General features: G+C 40.4%; 3 protein-coding genes across 4 annotated transcripts; 2 read left to right on the top strand and 1 right to left on the bottom strand.

The window, feature by feature from the left end:
- On the bottom strand, window positions 6–608 carry LOC8080934 (proline-rich receptor-like protein kinase PERK12). Its single transcript, XM_002439308.1, has one exon. The coding sequence runs from the start codon at window positions 606–608 to the stop codon at window positions 6–8; it is 603 nt and encodes a 200-aa protein (XP_002439353.1).
- On the top strand, window positions 8064–11346 carry LOC8071229 (thioredoxin H4-1). The gene is made up of 5 exons (XM_002440637.2): window positions 8064–8514; window positions 9219–9290; window positions 9374–9487; window positions 10245–10367; window positions 10924–11346. The coding sequence occupies exons 2-5, from the start codon at window positions 9270–9272 to the stop codon at window positions 11068–11070; spliced, it is 405 nt and encodes a 134-aa protein (XP_002440682.1). The 5' UTR covers window positions 8064–8514; window positions 9219–9269; the 3' UTR covers window positions 11071–11346.
- Window positions 12398–17132, top strand: LOC8071228 (protein NETWORKED 4A). Of its 2 annotated transcripts, none has more exons than XM_002440636.2 (3): window positions 12398–12552; window positions 14764–14900; window positions 15066–17132. In XM_002440636.2, the coding sequence occupies exons 2-3, from the start codon at window positions 14804–14806 to the stop codon at window positions 16883–16885; spliced, it is 1917 nt and encodes a 638-aa protein (XP_002440681.1). In that variant the 5' UTR covers window positions 12398–12552; window positions 14764–14803; the 3' UTR covers window positions 16886–17132. The 2 variants fall into 2 exon arrangements, with proteins under 2 accessions (XP_002440681.1, XP_021304020.1); XM_021448345.1 differs by lacking the exon at window positions 12398–12552 and adding an exon at window positions 12572–14473.

Raw genomic sequence — 20088 nt, 5'->3', positions numbered from 1 at the left:
GGGAATCACGCGGTCGTGGTGACCGGCGGCGGCGGCGGATCACTTGTTATGTTGCTAGGTCCAGAGGGAACCTTTCTCAGCACCGGAAAGTCGACGATAGGGCTCTCAGCCACTTGAGATGGTGGCGGCGGCGGGTCACTTGTTATGTTGCTAGGTCCAGAGGGAACCTTCCTCAGCACCGGGAAGTCGACGATAGGGCTCTCAGTCTCAGCCACTTGAGATGGTGGCGGCGGCGGGTCGCTGGTCTCGTTGCTTGGTCCAGTTGGGACCTTCCTCAGCACCGGGAGGTCGACGACAGGGCTCTCAGCCACTTGAGATGGTGGCGGCGGCGGATCACTGGTCTCGTTGCTTGGTCCAGTTGGGACCTTTCTCAGCACCGGGAAGTCGATGACAGGGCTCTCAGTCACTTGAGACGGTGGCGGCGGCGGATCGCTGGTCTCGTTGCTTGGTCCGGTTGGGACCTTCCTCAGCACCGAAAAACCCTCGCTGCTCACCGTTGCCGGCGAGCGGCGCGTGGCTGATGCCATGGAAGAGAGCATCGTCAGCGGCAGGAGGATGAGCAGAGGCAGCAGTGCCGCTACGGTGATCTTGTGCGCCTGCCCGGCCATAGCTATTTGCCAATTCTACCTCGATCTCACTCAACTCGTGCTTGTTGGTGGTGTGGTGGCTAACGATTTGCATATGGCCATCTATTTATAGTGTCTCCGCTCTGTGAAGACGTTTTAATTTTGGTGGTGAGCTCTGAAACGAGATTTATTGAGTGTAAATGCAATATATTTATTGCAATTGAAACGTAAATCTGGCAGGTTTATTAGCACCAATTAATCATCATTCCTACGCTTGCTGAAATTTCTCCACTGGGCTCCGTCCACGAAAGAATATACTCCATCTGTATCTTAAATCTTAAGTCAAATTTTTTAAACTTCGACTGAAATTCTAGAAAGAAAAACGCTAAGATTTATAGTACCAAATTAGTACCATTAAATTTATCATAGAATATATTTTATAAACTACTCATTTTATGTCCTAATATTGATGCTCTTTTCTATAAAGTTGATCAACCTTAAAAAAAGTTTGACTGTCACGAATTCTAGAAATTGAAGCTTTTAGGACAGAGCAAGTAATTATAAGATTCGGATCGGTCAAACTAGTTTGAACAAATTTATAGAAAATGGCACTAACATTTATTTCTCCAAATAAATTTATTATGACAAAATTATCTCACTAATCTAATAATATTTATTTTGTATCATCAATTTTAGTATGTTTTCATATAAATTTAGTCAAAGTTCCGACTATTTGACTCCTCGAAAAATAAGAATTGCATTCACTACCAAAATGGTAAAATTCTCGTACTGTTTTTAAGTAGTAGTAAAACACTACCATTAACTATAGCATATGAGAATTTTACTAGGACATATTTGGTAGTGAAAATTTATAAAGTTTGAATGCTAAAAATTACGATAACCTCACCTAACTAGGTGAAATTTAATATTCTGGTTGTGACTCTTTTAAAATTTATACTTTATACTAGGTTAATGCTTGTACGTTGTTACGGGTTTTAAAATCCACATACTCTATGTTTCTTCATTGTTATTTTATTTTTTCTATCTATATTCTTCCTTTTTCATTTCTTTTCAATTTTTTGTTTTTTGATTTTATTTTATTTTCTGTCCTTTCCTTATTCTTTTCTTATTTTAATTTTACCTTTATTTTCTTTTTTCTTTTGGTTTTATTTTTATTGTTCTTCCTTTCTTCTATTTGTTTTTCTTTTTCCTTTTCAGATTTTCTATGTTTCTTCATTCTTATTTTATATTTTATTTCCTTTTAATCTTATTTTTATCCTTATTTAAATTATTCATTAATTTTATTTGCTCTATGCACTTTTTATCATTTGTTAATTATGTTTATTTTTATATTTTTTTCTTAGTAATTTTATTTTTTATTTTTATTTTCTATATATATGTGATATTTATGTAGTATATATTTAGTGTTCTATATTGTATTATGTCATGTTTACGTAATATATATGTGATGTTCTATGATGTTTCTTACGGTGTTCACTTAGTATACATGTAATCTATAATAGATATGATGTTCTATAATATATTTAATGATGTTCTATTATGTATTTAGTGATGTTAATGTTCTATAAATATATTTACGATATTTAAAAAGTAACCCTTTGACATTATTTGAAATTTTTCTCCATTTTGTGTTTTTATTTTTTTCTTATGCTTTTTACTCTAGATTTTTATTATTTTTATCTATGTCATGTATTTATGTATTTTTATGTATATTGTAATATCAGTTTCATAAACCTAAAACCAAAATACTATTCTTCTAAATCGATAATATTTTTTTTACAAAGACAGAACATTGTCTGTTGAACCTAGAATATTGTTTCTACTCAATAAAAGAAAATATTTTATCTTTATAAGATAAATATTCATTAATAAAATTTTATCTAAATATATCCATGTGTGATCTTGTTTTGAAGGATTTGTTATAAGAAATTTAATGGTGCAATCAGAATTTAATTTATATCTCTAGTTTAGGAGTTATGACTTTTTTAATTCGCTAAAACAATTTTGCATGCATAGTGGAGCCTAGGTTGATGGGATAGCATGTCATCTCGCAGTAAAAAAGACCACCAAATGGATGAAAGTTGTGGATGGGCCTCTCCATAATTTTTAGTTGTAGAGATAAATATTAATTAATAAAATTTTATCTAAATATATCCATGTGTGATCTTATTTTGAAGGCTTTGTTATGAGAAATTTAATGGTGCAATCGGAATTTAATTTATATCTTCGGTTTAAAAGTTATGACTTTTTTAAATTCGCTAAAATAATTTTGCATGGGTGAGTGGGGCCTAGGTTGATGGGATAGCCTATCATGGCTAAAAGGGATGGGAGTTGTGGCCTCACCATAGATGTGGTAGATGGGTCCTTTCCTTTTAGTTATAGAGATTTTGTTCACAGATTAAATAATTCTGTTTCGGTGTCCATGGCTCCGCTGTACTGCACCTGACCAAATCAAAATTCAGAATGATTTTGTTCCAGTTTCTACTCTTGTCTGTCTGGCATCTGAACTTATTTTTTGAAACATATGTTTTTGCAAAAAAAACAAAATTGGAACATATATGGTCCATCTAGCATGGCCGCGGGGATGGTTGGACCTTGCTTGGAATGAGGAATGCAGCCTAGCAAATATACATGGCCCACGTACATTCCAAGTGCAGGTGAGTTGCTCTGAGGAATGAACGATGGTGTTGGTGTGGGCCGATGCTGACGTGGCTTCCTGAGAAGCCATGAAAATATGCTAATGAGGTTCATCTATTTAGGTATAGGAGATAGGAGATAGAAGAATAGTAATTTATTTGATTTCTATATCACGCCTTCAAATTTTAGTACTACTAGGTAGCGTGTCCAATAATGTGCAACGTTAAAGTGACAATTAATCTAAAAGGAAAAATTTATAAAATTAACATAGTCATGGAGATAGTCTTTCTGTGATGCGGGTAAGATAATATTTTATATTGGTTGGAAGAAATTTTTTATATCTATTTCTATTGAGCACTAATAAATCCACGAATAAGTTCCGTTACATCTCCATACTATCGGTTCGAGTACATATATAGATATTAGTGCCTATCGCTGGAGCCGGGACTTGGGCCGTGCGGTGCCGGCCCAGCCCAGCCCTCTCGTGCTTCGTGCTGTTTTGGATAATGCTCTTTAGGCTGTCTCCAATAGGAGGTCTATTTCGAACCCAAACCCAAAATAGGTTTCCAACACAATACCTATAGTCTCCAACAGAGTACCTATATAGAAGATCCATTTTTGGTATCAGGAGAGCTATAACCCAAATTTGGGTATCCTCTCTCCTCGAGACCCATTTGCAGAGAGTGTTGTCTTTTATGTCTTATTGTTGGAGAAGACTAAAAATAGGTATGAAACCTTTTACCTGTAGCGCTACCCAAAGGACAAATGGGTCTTGTATTTTGGGTGACTATTGTTGGAGATAGTTTAGGCACAGCCGATACACCACGGTGAATCTTTTCTTCGGTCCAAGCACGGCCCATGGCATGTCGGCACGTCGGCAGGTCATGTCGGCCCAAGCACGACCCTCAAAATATCTTTACTAGTTTTATTTTTTTACTTATGATATTAAATATTTATATCTTGTGTGTACTATTTTAATAAAAAAAATTAATGATTTTTATAATTTATTGAAGAATTAGATGAGAGGTACTATAATAAATACTAGAAAATTGTATTGTATAGTTATACAAATGTCTACGTGCCATTTTTGTGTCGTGCCAGCCCAAACACGGCCCAAAATGCGGGGCGGGCCATGTAGCCTGCCGTACCGACATTCTGGACACGACACGACCCTCGTGTTTGTGTCGTGCTGGCACGGCCCAAAATATTTCATGTTGTGCCGTGCTTCGAGTCATGCCAAAAGACCATGCCACGACCTGCCCTCAAATGGCACGGCCCAAGTCCTAGCTCTATTTATCACATGGGTAATAATATTGCATGTCTTAAAAAGTCTCTCATAAAACCTTAAAACAAAATATGTTATACTCACGATATAATTTATTTGGTTCATTGTTATCAGCACATTAGTCGACCAATTTAGATGTAGATGTTTCATTATTGTCTTGGCACAATATGACGTAATATTTTCATCAGACAAATCTCCGTTTAGTGCATTGATAACTGTAGTGGAATAAGCCTCTCCCATATTCAAGTTATCACAAGTTACAAGTACCACTTTTGTCACCTAATGATTTCTTACAACTTTTAGATCCCTCACCAATATAGTCCCGATCAGTAACTATCTCTAATGGTTGTTTTGAAAGTCCCAAAGATTTATTTTCTTCGATAACAGATGTGCTAGATATATCATTGTCATACTGTAAGGTTTACCCACACTCAATAAACCAGCAGGAACCCCTTCAACAGCTCCAACATTAACTTGTTCAGCCTCTTCAAGATGCTCTGATGCTGTGGGCATAGTACGCTGTTGATTCTCCACAAATCCTGAACTACTATTGCTTACTTGATCATTTTTCATCCTTCAACTCTTTTAGTTCATAATTTAGATGACGTAATTTCTGCTAGAGATTATTTGACTTGTCTAAACACTGATCTAGATGTTCCCAGATGAGAGCTATGTTGCGCAATTCGTCACATAGAATTTTGAGCAAATATACTCTCTGCAGTTGAAGATCAAAATAACATATAAGAAGGTTGTCATTATCTGCTATAGAAAATATGATGGCAAATAGCACTTATAATAATACAACCCTCGCTGACCAAAGGCCTATTTGTTTGTAATCTTGTTGCAGATTACAAAGTTTTCAATCGGTATGTGTGCCAGTGGCGGGTTTAGACAATAAGTGTGGTATTCTGAGTCACAATTATCACATAGAAGGACGCTCTCGTCATCTCAATCGATTCCAGACACTTTGCAGACACCATCCTCCCATGGTGCTTTGGGTAGTTAATTGTTTGCTGCCATGAGAGCATCTTGTAGCTCATGGTGGATTTCTGAGTTACCATTTTCATTGCTTAGATATTTATCAAATTTCTCATCAAGGCGTTGTACCTGCACCAGTCAACTAAGAGCAACTCCAACAGATATATTATCTATGTTATCTATGCTATTTTTACATTTTTAAAGCAAAAATTAAAGTCCAACAGGTGTGCTATCTGCTTTGCTAAAATAGCAAGTTTGCTATTTCTAAATTTTCGCTTATCATATATAGCATGTCATCCTCACTAGCTATCCTATACAAAGGCTGTTGTCAAACTCTATGCTTTGAGTGAGTTTTTTATTTTACATAATGACCAAATCTTGTAGTTTAGAATATAATTTTACCTAGTCTCTTGGAGATGCTCTAAACGTTGTAGAGGAAGGTTCAGTAAAAAATTCATTATCGTTATTGCTACTTAATAAACAAAAATTTTCACAATAAGATGTATAAAGCTGGTATCTAGACATTACCACTGAGAAACATAGATTGATATTTACAAGTACGTGCTAAAAAAGCATTTTCCAAAACAAAAGGAACTTTCCGCAGTTTGTTAGCGTCTCCAAGGGTTTTGCATAATTGATTTGGCATTTGTTATTGTTTGTAAACTCAGAAAACAAAATGCAAAGTCTAAAAATAGGTCATCTCCAAGTGTTTTGCATAATTGACTTAGCATTTACCCAAAGTAGACCCGGGTGCGAATTTTTTTCCGTGTGGCGCGCGGTCGCGGTTCCTTCCCGCGCGGTCGACTTCTTCGCGCGCCTGGATACCCGCGCCGCTAGTTATATCGTCGCCAATTCTATCGCGTCGCCGCCATTTCTTGCCTTGCCACTCCCCATAGCTGCTACCCTGAGTAGGCATTGAGTGCCGCAGCTGCTGCATCGAGTGCTTCCTAGTGGATGGTGGCGTGTGAGGAGGGAATTTCTGCGCGATGGAGTCGGTCGCGATCGGCAGCGAACGGCGGTGCATGGAGGGCCGGTGCTCGCAATGGAGTCCCTCACGACTTCGATCGGCTGCGGACGGCGGCGCGTGGAGGGCCGGGGGGTTTTGTCGCGAACGATGGAGCATATATGGCGTGAAGAGAAGTCCGGAACGCGCGGGGGACCGGAAGACGCGCACGATTAGGCTTTTGCCAAGCCGTCCGCGGTTTGGCAATTATGCCAAATTTGCTCTCATTTGCCAAGTTGTCCAAAATACAAACAACTCCAAATGCAAAAATGTTGGATACCTTATTTACGATTTTTGGCAAATTACAAAAATATAAATCACAAATACAAAACTGTTGGAGATGCTCTTAACAATTTGCAATCACTTCAGAGAACTAAGACAGGTGAACTGGTAGTTATTGGAAAATCTAAGCTTTAAGACACATTAACGATACCATATGAATGTGTAACATGGCAGACTACTCATTGTTTATTTTATAATAAAAAGATATATATATATATATATATATATAATATGTTGACAATTACAAAATAATCTCTCAATAGTTTAATCGGGAGAACTTGCTTCGTACAGGCACCAAGCTACATGTGTTAACCAATCAAAGATGATCCAAAAAAGATTTTGAGTTCAAGATGCAACATCCGACTTCTCACAGCGGAAGCATGCATGCAGATGGCTAAAGCTGCAGTCAAAGGTATTCTTATTCTACATATAAGTAAATAATACAGTTCATAGGAGGCTACCTAAAAGCAAGCAAGCTAAGCAAATAACCAAAAAGCAAAGTGATTTAGTCCATAGGCCTACCATACCATGCCACCACTAATAATAATATGCTGCCACCGTCTCGAGCATTGTCCAACAGCAAGGCTCCACTATGGCCCACAAAATTAAGGAGTTCAGGTTGTCCACGGCGAGATATCATATCGTTGAAGCCCATCCATAGCAGCGAGATAGACGACACATGCGAATGCACACCAATTCATCTTGGCCTGTCGGTGGGGTTTTAGGTGCAGGTGGGAGAACGCGCAGTGCACAACTAAGAAAATAACTATGCTAGGGTGTTTTTTTATAAAATTTTGTCTTAGTCAACAACTATATGAAGATATATGGACCTTCGGTACATAACTAAACAAGTTTAGAGAGAAAAATTTCGAGTTTGCAAATTTATGAACCTAAGTGGTACAGTCGCACAAGTTAAAGGGCCACCAGTGTATTTAACTCTCTTAAAATTATAATTACAAATCTTTTACAAACTATAGAATATATTTGATGGGATTGACCATGTTTAACTGGGCCCCTCTAATCATTTTTTTTGTTCTGCCACTAATGGTGTCCCTGGCCCCCTGGATGTAGTAGTTGTTTAATAAATAAACACAAACGAAAATATGAAAAAACTCTTTAGCCACCGTCTTGTCCCCCCCAAATTGAAAGTCCAAAATCAGGCATTATCCACGTGGACCCGTAGCCCAAGAGGCAGGCAATCCACATGCGAAATTCGCTACCAATTTTTTGTGTCCTCGACAGAAAAACAATGCTTCATTTTCCCTTCGGAAAGAAAAAAAAAAGAGGCTAAAAAGGAAACGGAAGCAAATTTCGCAGGAGGAAAGGGAAGGAGGAAGCCGAACGAAAGGCAACGGTGGCCGGTGCAAACGCGGGCGCGGGTGGGGTCACGCCTGGGCCTTGGCCTGACGCGGGAAGCCGGCCGGAACCATCCAACTCCGCCGCGTCGTCGTCGCCGTCTTCGTCTTCGTCTCGTCGTCGCCTTCGTCTCGCGTGCCCACCAAGAACCAAAAAAACGCGAGCCGGCCCGCCTAGAATTCCACGTCCGCGGCCCGCCCACCTTCCGTTTCCGCCTCCTCCCTGCATCCCTCCCTCTTCCTCTCCTGGAATCCTGCGACACGGGCGGCGGCGGCGGCGACTGCTGCTGCGGCGGCGGCGGTGAATCAGATCCCTGCTCGCGGCGCTGGTCCGGAATTGGCGCCGGCTCCCCTCGCCGGCCGGATTCCCTGCTCTGTTCTTCTCAGGTAATCCTTCGCTTTGCTTGGTTCATCGCTGATTCCACCCCATGGTTCATGGTTCCGGTGCGGCTTCTGGCGGATCCATTCATATATTAGAGATATATTTGGGGATCCAAAGATTGCGATTCCTCGTCTCGAACGATACGGCCTTGTTTACCGAGATGATGGGAGGTTTCATGAATTTAGCTTTGGTGGGTTGTCACAAGGAAATGCTTCGTGGAAGCGTAGTGGTGGTGTCCGCGTTGTGGAGGCTCTTATGCTCTTCTATATGCTGGGAGGTTTCAGGAATTTAGCTGGGGCGGGTTGTCACAAATATCGTGAAATTCACAAGAAAATGCTTCGTTGTGCTTTGTCATGTTGATTTGTTCATAGAGGATGTTTTCGAGCTGGAAATAGCTGCATCGTAATTTTCAGATATGCTAGCAGCATAATTGCTGAATGTTAGAACAATTTACTGGCCTGTTATGGGTAGCATAGGTGTTATAGTGTTTCCCTTTCCTATTGAACCATATCCATGGTTGCAGTTTACCACTCGTTTATCATTTTTAACACTCCATGACACTTATCAGTTAGGACAATACTGTTTGCACAATTTTAGATGACCAATGCACCTCATTCAAATCCAGTGTTTATCAGAACACGCGTATAATTTTCTAGTGCCAGAATTTTTTTTTTTTTGGATACTAATTGACAGGTATGGCATCATTCAGGCAGTATTTTGTTCACTGGTGTGCTATTAGCTTTGTTGATTGGAGTGCGCAATGGGAGGCTGTGCGGGAAAGGTGAGCCTTCTCAAAGGATGCCAATCTTGAAAGTGCAAGTGTTTTTTTCCTTGAAGTTAATAACTTTTTTGTTCTTTGTTCAGGCACGTCGTGATGACGAAGAAAGTTTTTATTTCAAAGGTGGAAATGTGCATGTTATAACAACTAAAGAGGGCTGGGAGCAGAAGATTGCAGAAGCAAACAGAGATGGGAAAACCGTAAGTAAAAGTTAAAGGACTGGATGTCCTTCGTGTATTCTGATTTTGATTACGCGTTACATGGTGTTTAATTCTATCACTTTGCATTGTGGGTGCTTTGCTATGGATATAATAGGTTCAAGAAACCAGCCTGCATAAACTGCCTAGTATCAATAATGGCCAATTTGTTAAATGAAACACTTTGAGAGTTTGAGGTGTGGATGAGATTCATGCTTCCAATAGCCCAAAAGCCAGTTAACAAATTACAAAATTGTCTACAAAAAGTTGGTTTCCTGCTGCTTTTGTTGTCTGAACATGATTTACTAATTCATATCTTTCAGAAACTTCTGGTTGAAAACTTTTTAAAAAACAAGGAGGATCACATGAAGTGCTTATGTGCTAGAACTTTAACATGCATAGTAATCCTACAAAAGGGACTCTTTCAGTTTCTAAAAAGCACATCTGGTCTTGAAGTTTTAATTTTGTTCCAACTTGTAAAGCCTGAACTCTTTTGAATAATATGCTGGAGCGCATTGAGTGTTTGCTAATTTATGAACTGTAACTGCTGCTAGCATGGTCATCCTATAAAAATGGACCATTTCATCTTATTAGAGCCATCCTATGGTATTGTTAAACTTTTAATTAAGTTTGTTTAGACCTCTGAAGTCTGAACTCTTGATTTCTTGTAAGGCCGCTTTGTTATGTGAACTAACAGATGAGGATTTGCAGTACAAGTTGTAGAATTATATTTGTTAGACTCACCAGTTTATTTTCGTAGGTTGTGGCAAATTTCAGTGCTTCCTGGTGTGGGCCATGCCGTGTCATTGCTTCTGTCTATGCTGAGATGTCAAAGACTTATCCTCAACTCATGTTCTTGACAATAGACGTCGACGACCTGATGGTAATTCAATCTTACACATGTCAAATGAGTTAATGGAAATATACATGGCTTGGACTTCTTTGTGATCAAGCAATGCATCTAGTCTTGATGCTGTATTAGTATTATTATTTGCCTGTTGATCCTGCTAGGTTCTAGCATTAAATACCTCAAGGTTGTTTGGGCAGATTGCCCTATGTTTCAGCCACATCGAATAACCTAAATGTACTCGAAATGTTCACTTTTGCTTTCACTGAGAAGCACCATGAGAATTACTGCAAATATTTTGAAGTAGACCAGGATAAGTCTATCTACAGTTACAGTTTCTTTGAGTTAAAGATTCAAAGGTATGAATTGTAGACAAGTGCTATACTTGTAGTGATGACCCAAAACATGCTATCAGCTTTTATGTACTAGAAAATAAGTAAATAGATAGATATGTGTTACATGACACTCTATTTAAGTGGTATGAAGTATTATTTCCATCCTGATAGTTCTATGCTTGATATGTTGCCCCGATGCTTTCATCGAGCCCGATTCATCGAATTTTTTTCGTGACTGTTCAATTGTTCATGTCCAGGAATTCAGCACGTCCTGGGACATCCGTGCAACCCCGACATTCTTCTTCCTCAAGAACGGGCAGCAGATCGACAAGCTCGTCGGCGCGAACAAACCTGAGCTCGAGAGGAAAGTGGTAGCAGCCGCTGGTGCCGCCAGTTCGTCCTAGTGGCAGAAGTAGGGAGTGGGCAAACGATGTGTGTCCGTTGGCTCGCCTGTGATGGTTTTCCCTGTGTATAGTCATTTGTGTGCTGGTCCCATGTTTGCCTGGAGATGATACGAGACGCTTTACAGTGCCTGGCTTCGCGCGCACTCGTCTGTGTTTTCTTATGGAAGCTGTTTGTGAACCTGTGCGTGTGACGAATGAATTTTGAACTTTATATATAAACACCAGTGCTTGACTGAAAAGAGTCTTTGCAACATAAATTTGAAAGGTTTGGTTGCATGTGTTTGGTTGTACAGCTAGTGTGTCTTCAGTCTGGGCTTCCGGCCTTTGTACTATAGATATATAGCGTGTGCCTTCAGTACTGAATGGGTGCTCGATTGTCGCTGAATGAGTGCTCGATTGTCGTGCCATTGGCAAAATACGCTCATCATTTGTTGGTTTCATGCATTTGGGAAAAAAATAATGTTTTTCTCTCACAACAAATCAGCGAACAGTATTTTCTGTCATGGCTTATCAACTAAACGAACAAAGTGCATAATATGTTTTCAAATTAAAAAAACAAAAACAGCAGAAGATTGTTAGCCTATTTTCTGATCTAAAAAGTCATAAGTGAAAGTACTGTTCATTAATTTATTATATATAAAAAATACTAGCGTGACTAAAAATATTATTCGTTGATTTATTGTATGAAAAAAACACTTATTACATGATAAGCAAACGGAGCCTGAGGCCTTGTTTAGTTCGCAAAAATTTTCAAGATTTCCTGTCACATCGAATCCTGCAGTACATGCATGAAGTATTAAATATAGATAAAAAAAACAGCTAATTACACAGTTTATCTGTAATTTGCGAGACGAATATTTTGAGCCTAGTTAGTCTATAATTGAATAATAATTGCCAAATAAAACCAAAAGTGCTACAAAACCCAAAAAAATAATTTCGGAAGCTAAACAAGGCCTGAAGACCGGCAGCGGCCGTAGCAGGGGGGCGCAAGGCCCACAGGTTGGGGAAATGGAGGATCCTATGCTTGCCTGGGGGGCCGGCCGTGCCACCGCGATCCCAGGCTTTTCCTTCCCGTTTTGCGGTGTCCCCGCGAGCAGAACCGGCGGCCCGGCCCCGGCCCTCGTGGGACCCACCACGGAAGCCCCCCTCTCCCTCGCAATTAAATTAGCGCCGTTAACCCTTTTTCTTTGCCTCCTCCTCCTCCCACTGCTTGATTAATTATATTAACCTAAAACTAAAACTAAACGCCTCCAGCTCGGCAGCGCGTGAGGCGTCAGGGGCATTAAGGTAAAAATGCGCGCTAACGCTCCGGCGGGTTCTGGGCTTTAGCGCTCGCTCGCTCGCTCGCTCTCGACCCCCACCATTCCGCCGCAGTTCCGTGCGTGCCAGAGGAACAGGAACCGCCGCTGCGCTCGAGAACCGCAGCCGGCAGCTCCCTCCCTCCCTGGGCGCGTTGCTGCTGCTGTTGATCTGCGAGCTCCGGTAATGCCTGCCGTCCCCCAGCCCCTCCTCCTCGCCCTCTTCTGTCGATTGTTGTTGGTGGATTTGTGACGCGGGGCTTTTCCGCTTCTTCGTTCTTCTTCTCGCGGTGTTCTCGGAATCTCGGCTTCTCTGGATTGCTGTCCATCTCTGCTTCTCGATTTGGTTAGTATATGCGTACTAGTTCTGGGGGTTGCGCGGACGATCGTCGCGTCCGGCAGCACTGATGATGATTCTGGGGCATGGCATCCGTCTCTTCTCTTCACGAAATCTTGCTGCCCCTTAGGGAGTGATGCCACTGTTGTTCGCTTCGCTCGTCTTGCCCGCGGCTCCGATCTGTTCAGCCTAGGGGAGGGGAATTCGGTCCATGCTGTGCTTCCCAGGAGCCATCCAAGGATGCTTCTTCTGTGCTGTCTTGAATTCTCGACCGTTTCAAGAGTGAATGCTGCTACTGGGATTGTGGCCGGGAGTACTGGTCTTATTTAGATTGCTGTCTTATCCTAGGTAGCAGCCTTTAAGCACCAATCTGGCAGCGATTCATTTACCTTTAAGCACCAATCTGGCAGCGATTCATTTAGCTCATCTGTGCTCATTCCTTAGTTTTGCTGTGCAAATGGAAATTTCCAACAACTTTGCGTGCATCTGAAATGTCGGCAGTACCATTTGTGGCCATAGGCAAAGTTACCTGGATCCTTCGCAGGCATGGGCTAGGAATGGCACCAGTTTGTCCCATGTTCCCATGGGTGGAAGTGGAACGGGGATAACATTCTCTTAGTTTAAAATACTGGTACCACCTACAAATGAACGGGGATAACATTTTCTCAGTTTAAAATCCGACAGATTTCCCCCTTTTTTTTACCTGATATAAGTGCATGTATTCATTGATTGGAAAACAGAAAAAATGCAAACACGTTACTTCTTCAGTCACGCATTAAATTAGTCATTTTGCGCAGCTGGAAACTGATAGCTTTATTTTCTGTTTATTACTCGATGGAACTGATCGCTCAGGGATAATGACAATCACCTCAGGCTTCCATGTGCCCGTCCCTGCTATGTTTGTTTTGTGGATCCCAGATACTTAATAGTATTAAATTGAGTGGCCTCATTTGTTACATCGCTGGACATTGACAAGTGCATTTTTGGTCGCGAGTTTGCGGCGTCTTGCTTCAACCCTCAGGTGTTGATCAATGTGGGGTAGTGCTTTGTGTTGTCCATTCTTCTTGTCTATGTTTCAGTTCATTCCCAGTTCATTGAATCCAGTTCCCTGACCTACCTAACAGCTCTAGAGCTGTAGTTGCTGTGTCTTTTGCACTTGGACTTGTCAGTTGTGATAAGCAAGTCCCAACCTGTTCATAATGTAAAGAATTGATTGTTCTACAAGGTCTGATCAGCTTCACTGTCATCAGTTTCTAAATGTCCCCAATATACATGTATATTTTATTTACTTTTCTGACAAGACTGCTCACAAAGCATAAAATTTATTTGTCGCTGACCCTCTCTTATGTTAATCCTGATATATTTACTCTAAAATCAGAATGCACATGCTATCTCTTTTTCAGAAGTCTTCTTAAAGTAGTATGTTTCCTTTTAGGAAGAGAAAGGGTCACTGTCGTTCAATGCTTTTATGCTACTATTTTTTCGGATAACAGATTATTGCTTCTCATGGGCTTCATGACAGCGATGCTGATAAGTGATAAGATCACAGTGAAATGATTCCTTGCCTCTTCTTGGTAGCTATTATGTGACATTTTTCTGGTCCCTGGCATTTTGCATCTGAATTCTAGTCCTGCTGCTTGCCATCCTTATTTCTAGGACAAGGCTGCTCTTTTCTCAGACAAATTATTAGTAATTGCCATGTTCTATAGAGCTGGCAAGATGGACTCTGTTGGCTAGAGCATTGCATATATTTATTTTGTTTATATAGGTAAGTTTGTAGTTACTTGATTGGAACTGAAACTAATACCATAACTTGTTATGGGCTTGTGGGAGCAGTTTACATGTTTCTGTGTTTTAAAGTTTTTTACTACTTATTTTTCCCTTTCTTTCATGGATTACATTATTATGACTATTGGAATGATTTATTCAACTGTCTTAAATTTCTTATAGATTACATGGGTTTCTTTTTCTCCTGCACTTGCAGCTTTCTTAACAAGGATAGTCATCATGCAGACCCTTTTTAACTACTCACTGTTGTTCCTTTTGAATCTCAATTAGGTCTGCATATCAGAGGAGATTTTCGTTTATTTTGGTTTAGATGAAGAGAAAGGCGCAGTCAGGAAAATCCCGCTCATGGTGGTGGGACAGTCATATTAGTTCACAAAATTCTAAGTGGCTCTCTGAGAATCTAGAAGGTAAGGACTATGATCTTGTATGCTCACCAAACAATCTGACATGTTATTCTTTGCTACACAAGATGGTTTATAGTGCCTCAGTCTTTTTTATTTTAATACTTATTACCCACTCTAGTTAGGCATGCCTGGTTGTTTTCTGAATATAAGTGTTTTTTAAATGGACAGAAATGGAAAAGCAGGTGAAACAAATGCTGGGGCTCATTGGTGAAGGAGAGTTCTCTGCAGAAAAAGCTGAGGCATTTTACGAGAAGCGGCCTTTACTTATTACTCATGTGGAGAACTTCTATCGCATGTATCGTGCTCTTGCTGCGCGATATGACAGTGTAACTGGAGAACTGCGCAAAAACATTCCATCATCTCTTCAATCATATGGCTCTTTTGGTGTCTCTGAATCAGATTCTGAGACACAATGTTCCTCATCTCCAGAGTACGACATGCAAGAAAATATGCCACAGCAAAAGCAAAAGCCTGGACCAGATTTCCTTGATATTTCCATTGGCTCTGGCGTTAGCTCTGATGTATCAAAGAAGGGTAGTGAAAGGTCTTCATCATCTTCAGATTCTGATTCAGAGCTTGATGAGGCCAAAGAGGAAAATGGCAGTATTTTTTATGCCCTGAGCCAAAAAATTAATGAGCTAGAAGAAGAGCTTCAAGAAGCAAGGGGAAAGCTTGATGCTTTAGAGGAAAAGCATGCACATTGCCAGAGTGATTTGAGTACCAACTCAAAAGTTGCTGAACATGAAGAAAAACTGCATATTTCAGATGTGGAATCCAACAACCTTCAGAAGGATCCAGAAGAAAGGGATTCTGCTTTAGAGAGCTCAACAGAAGTCAACAGCGAAAAGGAAACATTGGAAGCTGCGCTGTTTGAGCGCAAAAATGAGATTGAAATGCTGAAAGGTGCAATGGCCTCAGCTGCTAAGCAGTTTGAGGTTGAATTGGCACATCGTGATCTTGAAATTGATAAGTGCAAGGATGAGCTTGGAGTACTCTCAGAGAAGTATTTGCATGATAAGTCTACTCTCGAGGATGAGCTTACAAAGCTCCATGCAGTCATCAAGAATATGGAAGGTGACCTAGAAAAAAATTCACAGGAGAAATTGCAGCTCAAGTCTCGGATTAAAGAACTTGAGCAGGCAGCTCACAGCTTAGAATATTCAGCTTCCGAGATAGTTAGGCTGCAAGAAATAATAAGGAATAAACAAGAAGGATTAGAAAAGGTTGCAGAGGAGAAAGAAGTGCTCAAAGAACGTGCTAACGAATTTGAACAACTTTTAAGGGCCCTTGAGGTCTCAGGTACAGAGGCTGCAAAGCTACCAGAAACTATCAAGAACCTGGAAGCCCAGCTAGAAAGAGCCTTAGAAGAGAAATCAGTACTTGAAGACCAGATGAAGCAGCTGGAGCAGGTTATGTCTGAATCTTTGGAGAAACATTCACATGAGCAGTCCTCTCTTACTGCAGATCTTTTGAAGTTATCTGAGGCAAACGCTTCTCTTGAAAACAAATTGTCCGCTGTGGCAGCAGAGCTTATGCAAGTTTATGCTGACAAGGAAGAAGAATCTCTTGAAAATGAGAAGCGGATTTCTGTCCTCAATCAAGATATTGCTGATCTCAGGAGAAAGCTTGAATTATTGTCATCTGAGAAAGCCACAGTTGATGATGAGTTGGCCAAACTGCTAGCTGATATTACGACTCGTGACGAAAAGATGAAGCAGATGGATGACCACTTAACTCAGCTTCAGTTTGAGCATGCCAAGCTGATGGCAGAGTTTGACACTGCACACAGGTCCTTGTCAGAGCTGCGGACTCAGGTTTCTGAGCTGGAAGAAGAGGTAGAGAAGCAGAAGCTTGTGATATCCGAGAGTGCAGAGGGAAAGCGGGAGGCCATCAGGCAGCTCTGCTTCTCCATTGAACACTACCGCAGCGGGTATCAGGAGCTGAGGCAGCTGTTGCAAGGCCACAGGCCGGTTGTGATGGCAACCTGATAAATGAACAATGCCGGTTTGCCAATGAATTGCACAGTTGCTTGTCTCTGGGTCTGTTCTATTTTTAGCCTTGTTCTTTCGCAACTTGTGCCGTGAAGCCTGTTATTAAGAATTCTGTGGTACCTGTGTAGAATGTAATGGGATGGGATATTCATGTTGTTCCTTTATGCTCCTATGGCTTTTGTTCTTGTTGTCAACTGTTGAATGTTATGGATGTTATGATATGCTTGAGCCTTCATCTTTTTCAGCTATTCAGTCACAACTTTATGTGGTCAATAACTGAACTGCACATGAGAACTCTCTTGTCAATCTCAGATGTGTTCGGCAGAAGCATAGGTTTGACTCTTCTGAGTTAGGCCTGTTATATGCGAGGGACAGAGAAAGGTGACGGGCTGCAGGAGTCAGTTCAGATCTTACCTGTGCTCTAGACACAAAAGTAGGCGTTGAGGTTGACTGAGGACAATCCTGCTAACACGGACGATGGACATTTATGGACGTCAGGTCATGACATCTAAAGCCTGGAAATGAAATCTATGAACTCCCCAAATTTCACAGGTCTAGGAAATTGTTCATGCAGCGAGCATGAAAAGGAATATCACCAACTGAGGCCCTAGGCGCAATTTGCTAGTATTTGCGGGATAGAAGGATTCAGAAGGCTGTTGTTGTGTTTCGTGTGTGGAATCCAGCCTTCTGAACTTTAGTTATACAAGGGCTCTTTCCCCACTCGGACACATTTAGGCACCACGCCCTAAAGAAAAAACACAAATGTAATATAATTTTCTAATACTCAAATTATGTGAAGATGATTCGCTGTGCATGTCAAATCATACTTCGTTCCCGTAATTAGGTGCATGGACAGTACGTTGATATAATTTTCCATCTAAAACTAATAATTTTGCTGGTTCTGTCTCTTTTTTTCCCTTTAGTTAATTGTTTTACCGTTTTCTAAAATGAAGGGCTCAGATTTATTTCACGGGAGTACCGTAGCGAGGCTCATAAGTATTCCTATTGAATGAATATGAGTGAAGGATCTATGGGGAGTATGGGTGTAGACCTGTAGATACAAAGAAGTTTATTTCCAATGGTAACTAAATTCAAAACTTTTCTTTTACTTTATAGGAATTGGAAGCACACAATAGCTAAAAACGATAGTTTTGCTTTATGGTCAAACAAGGCTAGCTTTTCTTTCCACCATGGAAAGTTTGTTTTGTATATATTGTATTTTCCTTAGTTATGCTGATGTAGAAATGTGTATGATTATTTGCCACATGAAACTTGTCTGCAGGAAGCTTAACTGAATCCAGCCATGTTAGGAATATAACATCACAGTTCGGTGGCCTCTCAGCATGGGCCTCACAGCCATGTTAGTAATGTGAAAGCACCAAGAACACACTCCTCGGTTTTGTATCAGCTATTGCTTGTACTAGTTAGGTTTGGTACCAACTTATGCCAAGACTGAAGAAACTAGTACGTCCTTGATGTGGACCATTGCCTAGTCACTGGTCAGGATAATATACGTTTGTAGAATCCATCACATCACAACTGTTCCTTGATTTCAAATGAAGAGAATAGGAACATCTATTAATTTAGATCTACGTCTAGTAAGTGTGATGATGTGCTTCTACTGGTTCCTCAACCGAATTTATTCAGTCGGGACCGCGATGACTACATAAAACTGACTCAAAAACAACTCGAATCAGATTATCAACGAAATAGCCAAAGAGGTGTTCTTGTGTTGTATGAAAAGAGAAAATAGGAAAAGTTATATGAGGGAATGGGAATCAGCTTCCAAGTCATATCTAACATTATTTTGAGTTTTTGTGCTTTCAGCACATGGAAGACGGCCTTTTCCAAGCTGGACAGGGCATCAACAAGTGAATTGCTCACATGTCAAAAGATGACCAAAAGCAAGGGCTCATGAGCTCGCAACCATATTCATTCACACTACTACCAAACCTCTCCCTTTCCTGGCAGGCCAGCCAAACACATCTTTCTTGAACAAAAAGGATCTTCACCAAACGGCACAAGTAGGGGTAAAGCAAGGAACCTTGTTACCAAAATTATTGATCCTTTGCATCTTGCAAAGGTTAGCATCATGCTAATAATGGGTACTAATGTTCCAGCAAAGAAAATAGTGAAAGAGTACTTTGGTCAATGCTCTCTCTATATACAGTAGCTTTGCTGTCCATACACTTGCAGACTTGCAGTAGAAAACACACACTTGAGAGTTTACCTAGTTGTGCTACTGGCCTGACCAAGGCTAACTTAATTACCAGGCACATGAGCTCTGCTCCGGTAGTAGCATAAAACAAAGAGCAGCATTGGATCCATGACCAAATTAAGCCCCCATAACTCTCATGGAAATGAGGCCAATAAGATAAACTAACCAGTAGCACTGCACAGGGTAAGAGCCACGTCGACCGTCGGATCGCGCAGGAACGGCCGATGCATGGTTTTAATTTGATCACAGCAGGGCACATGGTCAACTGATCCACATGGTATGTTTTTTCTTCTAGCTGGCTGCTCCCTACCATTTTTTCTTTGCTTCCCCATGGAAATGAGGCCAAGAAGAAGACCACCCACACCCAGTGAGAGGCTACCTGCCAACCTTTTGTTGGCTTGTGTTGCTCTATTATTAGATCCAACTTTCAAGCAACCACTTTAGTCAAACCTCCCCATAATACTCTTTGGTTACATTAATTGTGTCCGATCATGTTCAAGGAACACGGTCACGTCGGATCCATCCGGTTGTGTGAGTGGCAAAACAATAGTATTTGCACGTTTTTTAGTGAATGTGGTATATTTCACGAATTTTAAATTGGATCCACATGTGATGAGAAGGTGGGTTCAGTTTGAATTTATATGTCAGTGGCGAGAGACTGGAGATCAAGTCCACATAAAACAACAGATGCGGGTCATTCTTCACATTTCCAGCTCAACAACATTTTACATATATTTATGGGAGTTTTTTTTCTGACAGATACAAATTTGTAACTATTTTTTAAAAAAATATAAAGTTTGTTTATTCCAACTAAAAAATGCCTTAAATTTGTGATTTGAACTATCTTCTACATCCCTCTTGTGTGTGTGTGTGTGTGTGTGTATATATATATATATATATATATATATATATATATATATATATATATATATATATATATATATATATATATATATATATATATATATATATATGTCGGTGT

The sequence above is a fragment of the Sorghum bicolor genome, chromosome 9 (assembly GCF_000003195.3).
Source record: "Sorghum bicolor cultivar BTx623 chromosome 9, Sorghum_bicolor_NCBIv3, whole genome shotgun sequence".
Taxonomy (NCBI): domain Eukaryota; kingdom Viridiplantae; phylum Streptophyta; class Magnoliopsida; order Poales; family Poaceae; genus Sorghum; species Sorghum bicolor.
Note: the sequence above shows the minus strand (reverse complement) of the source record. Positions and strands in the feature narration are given on the sequence as shown.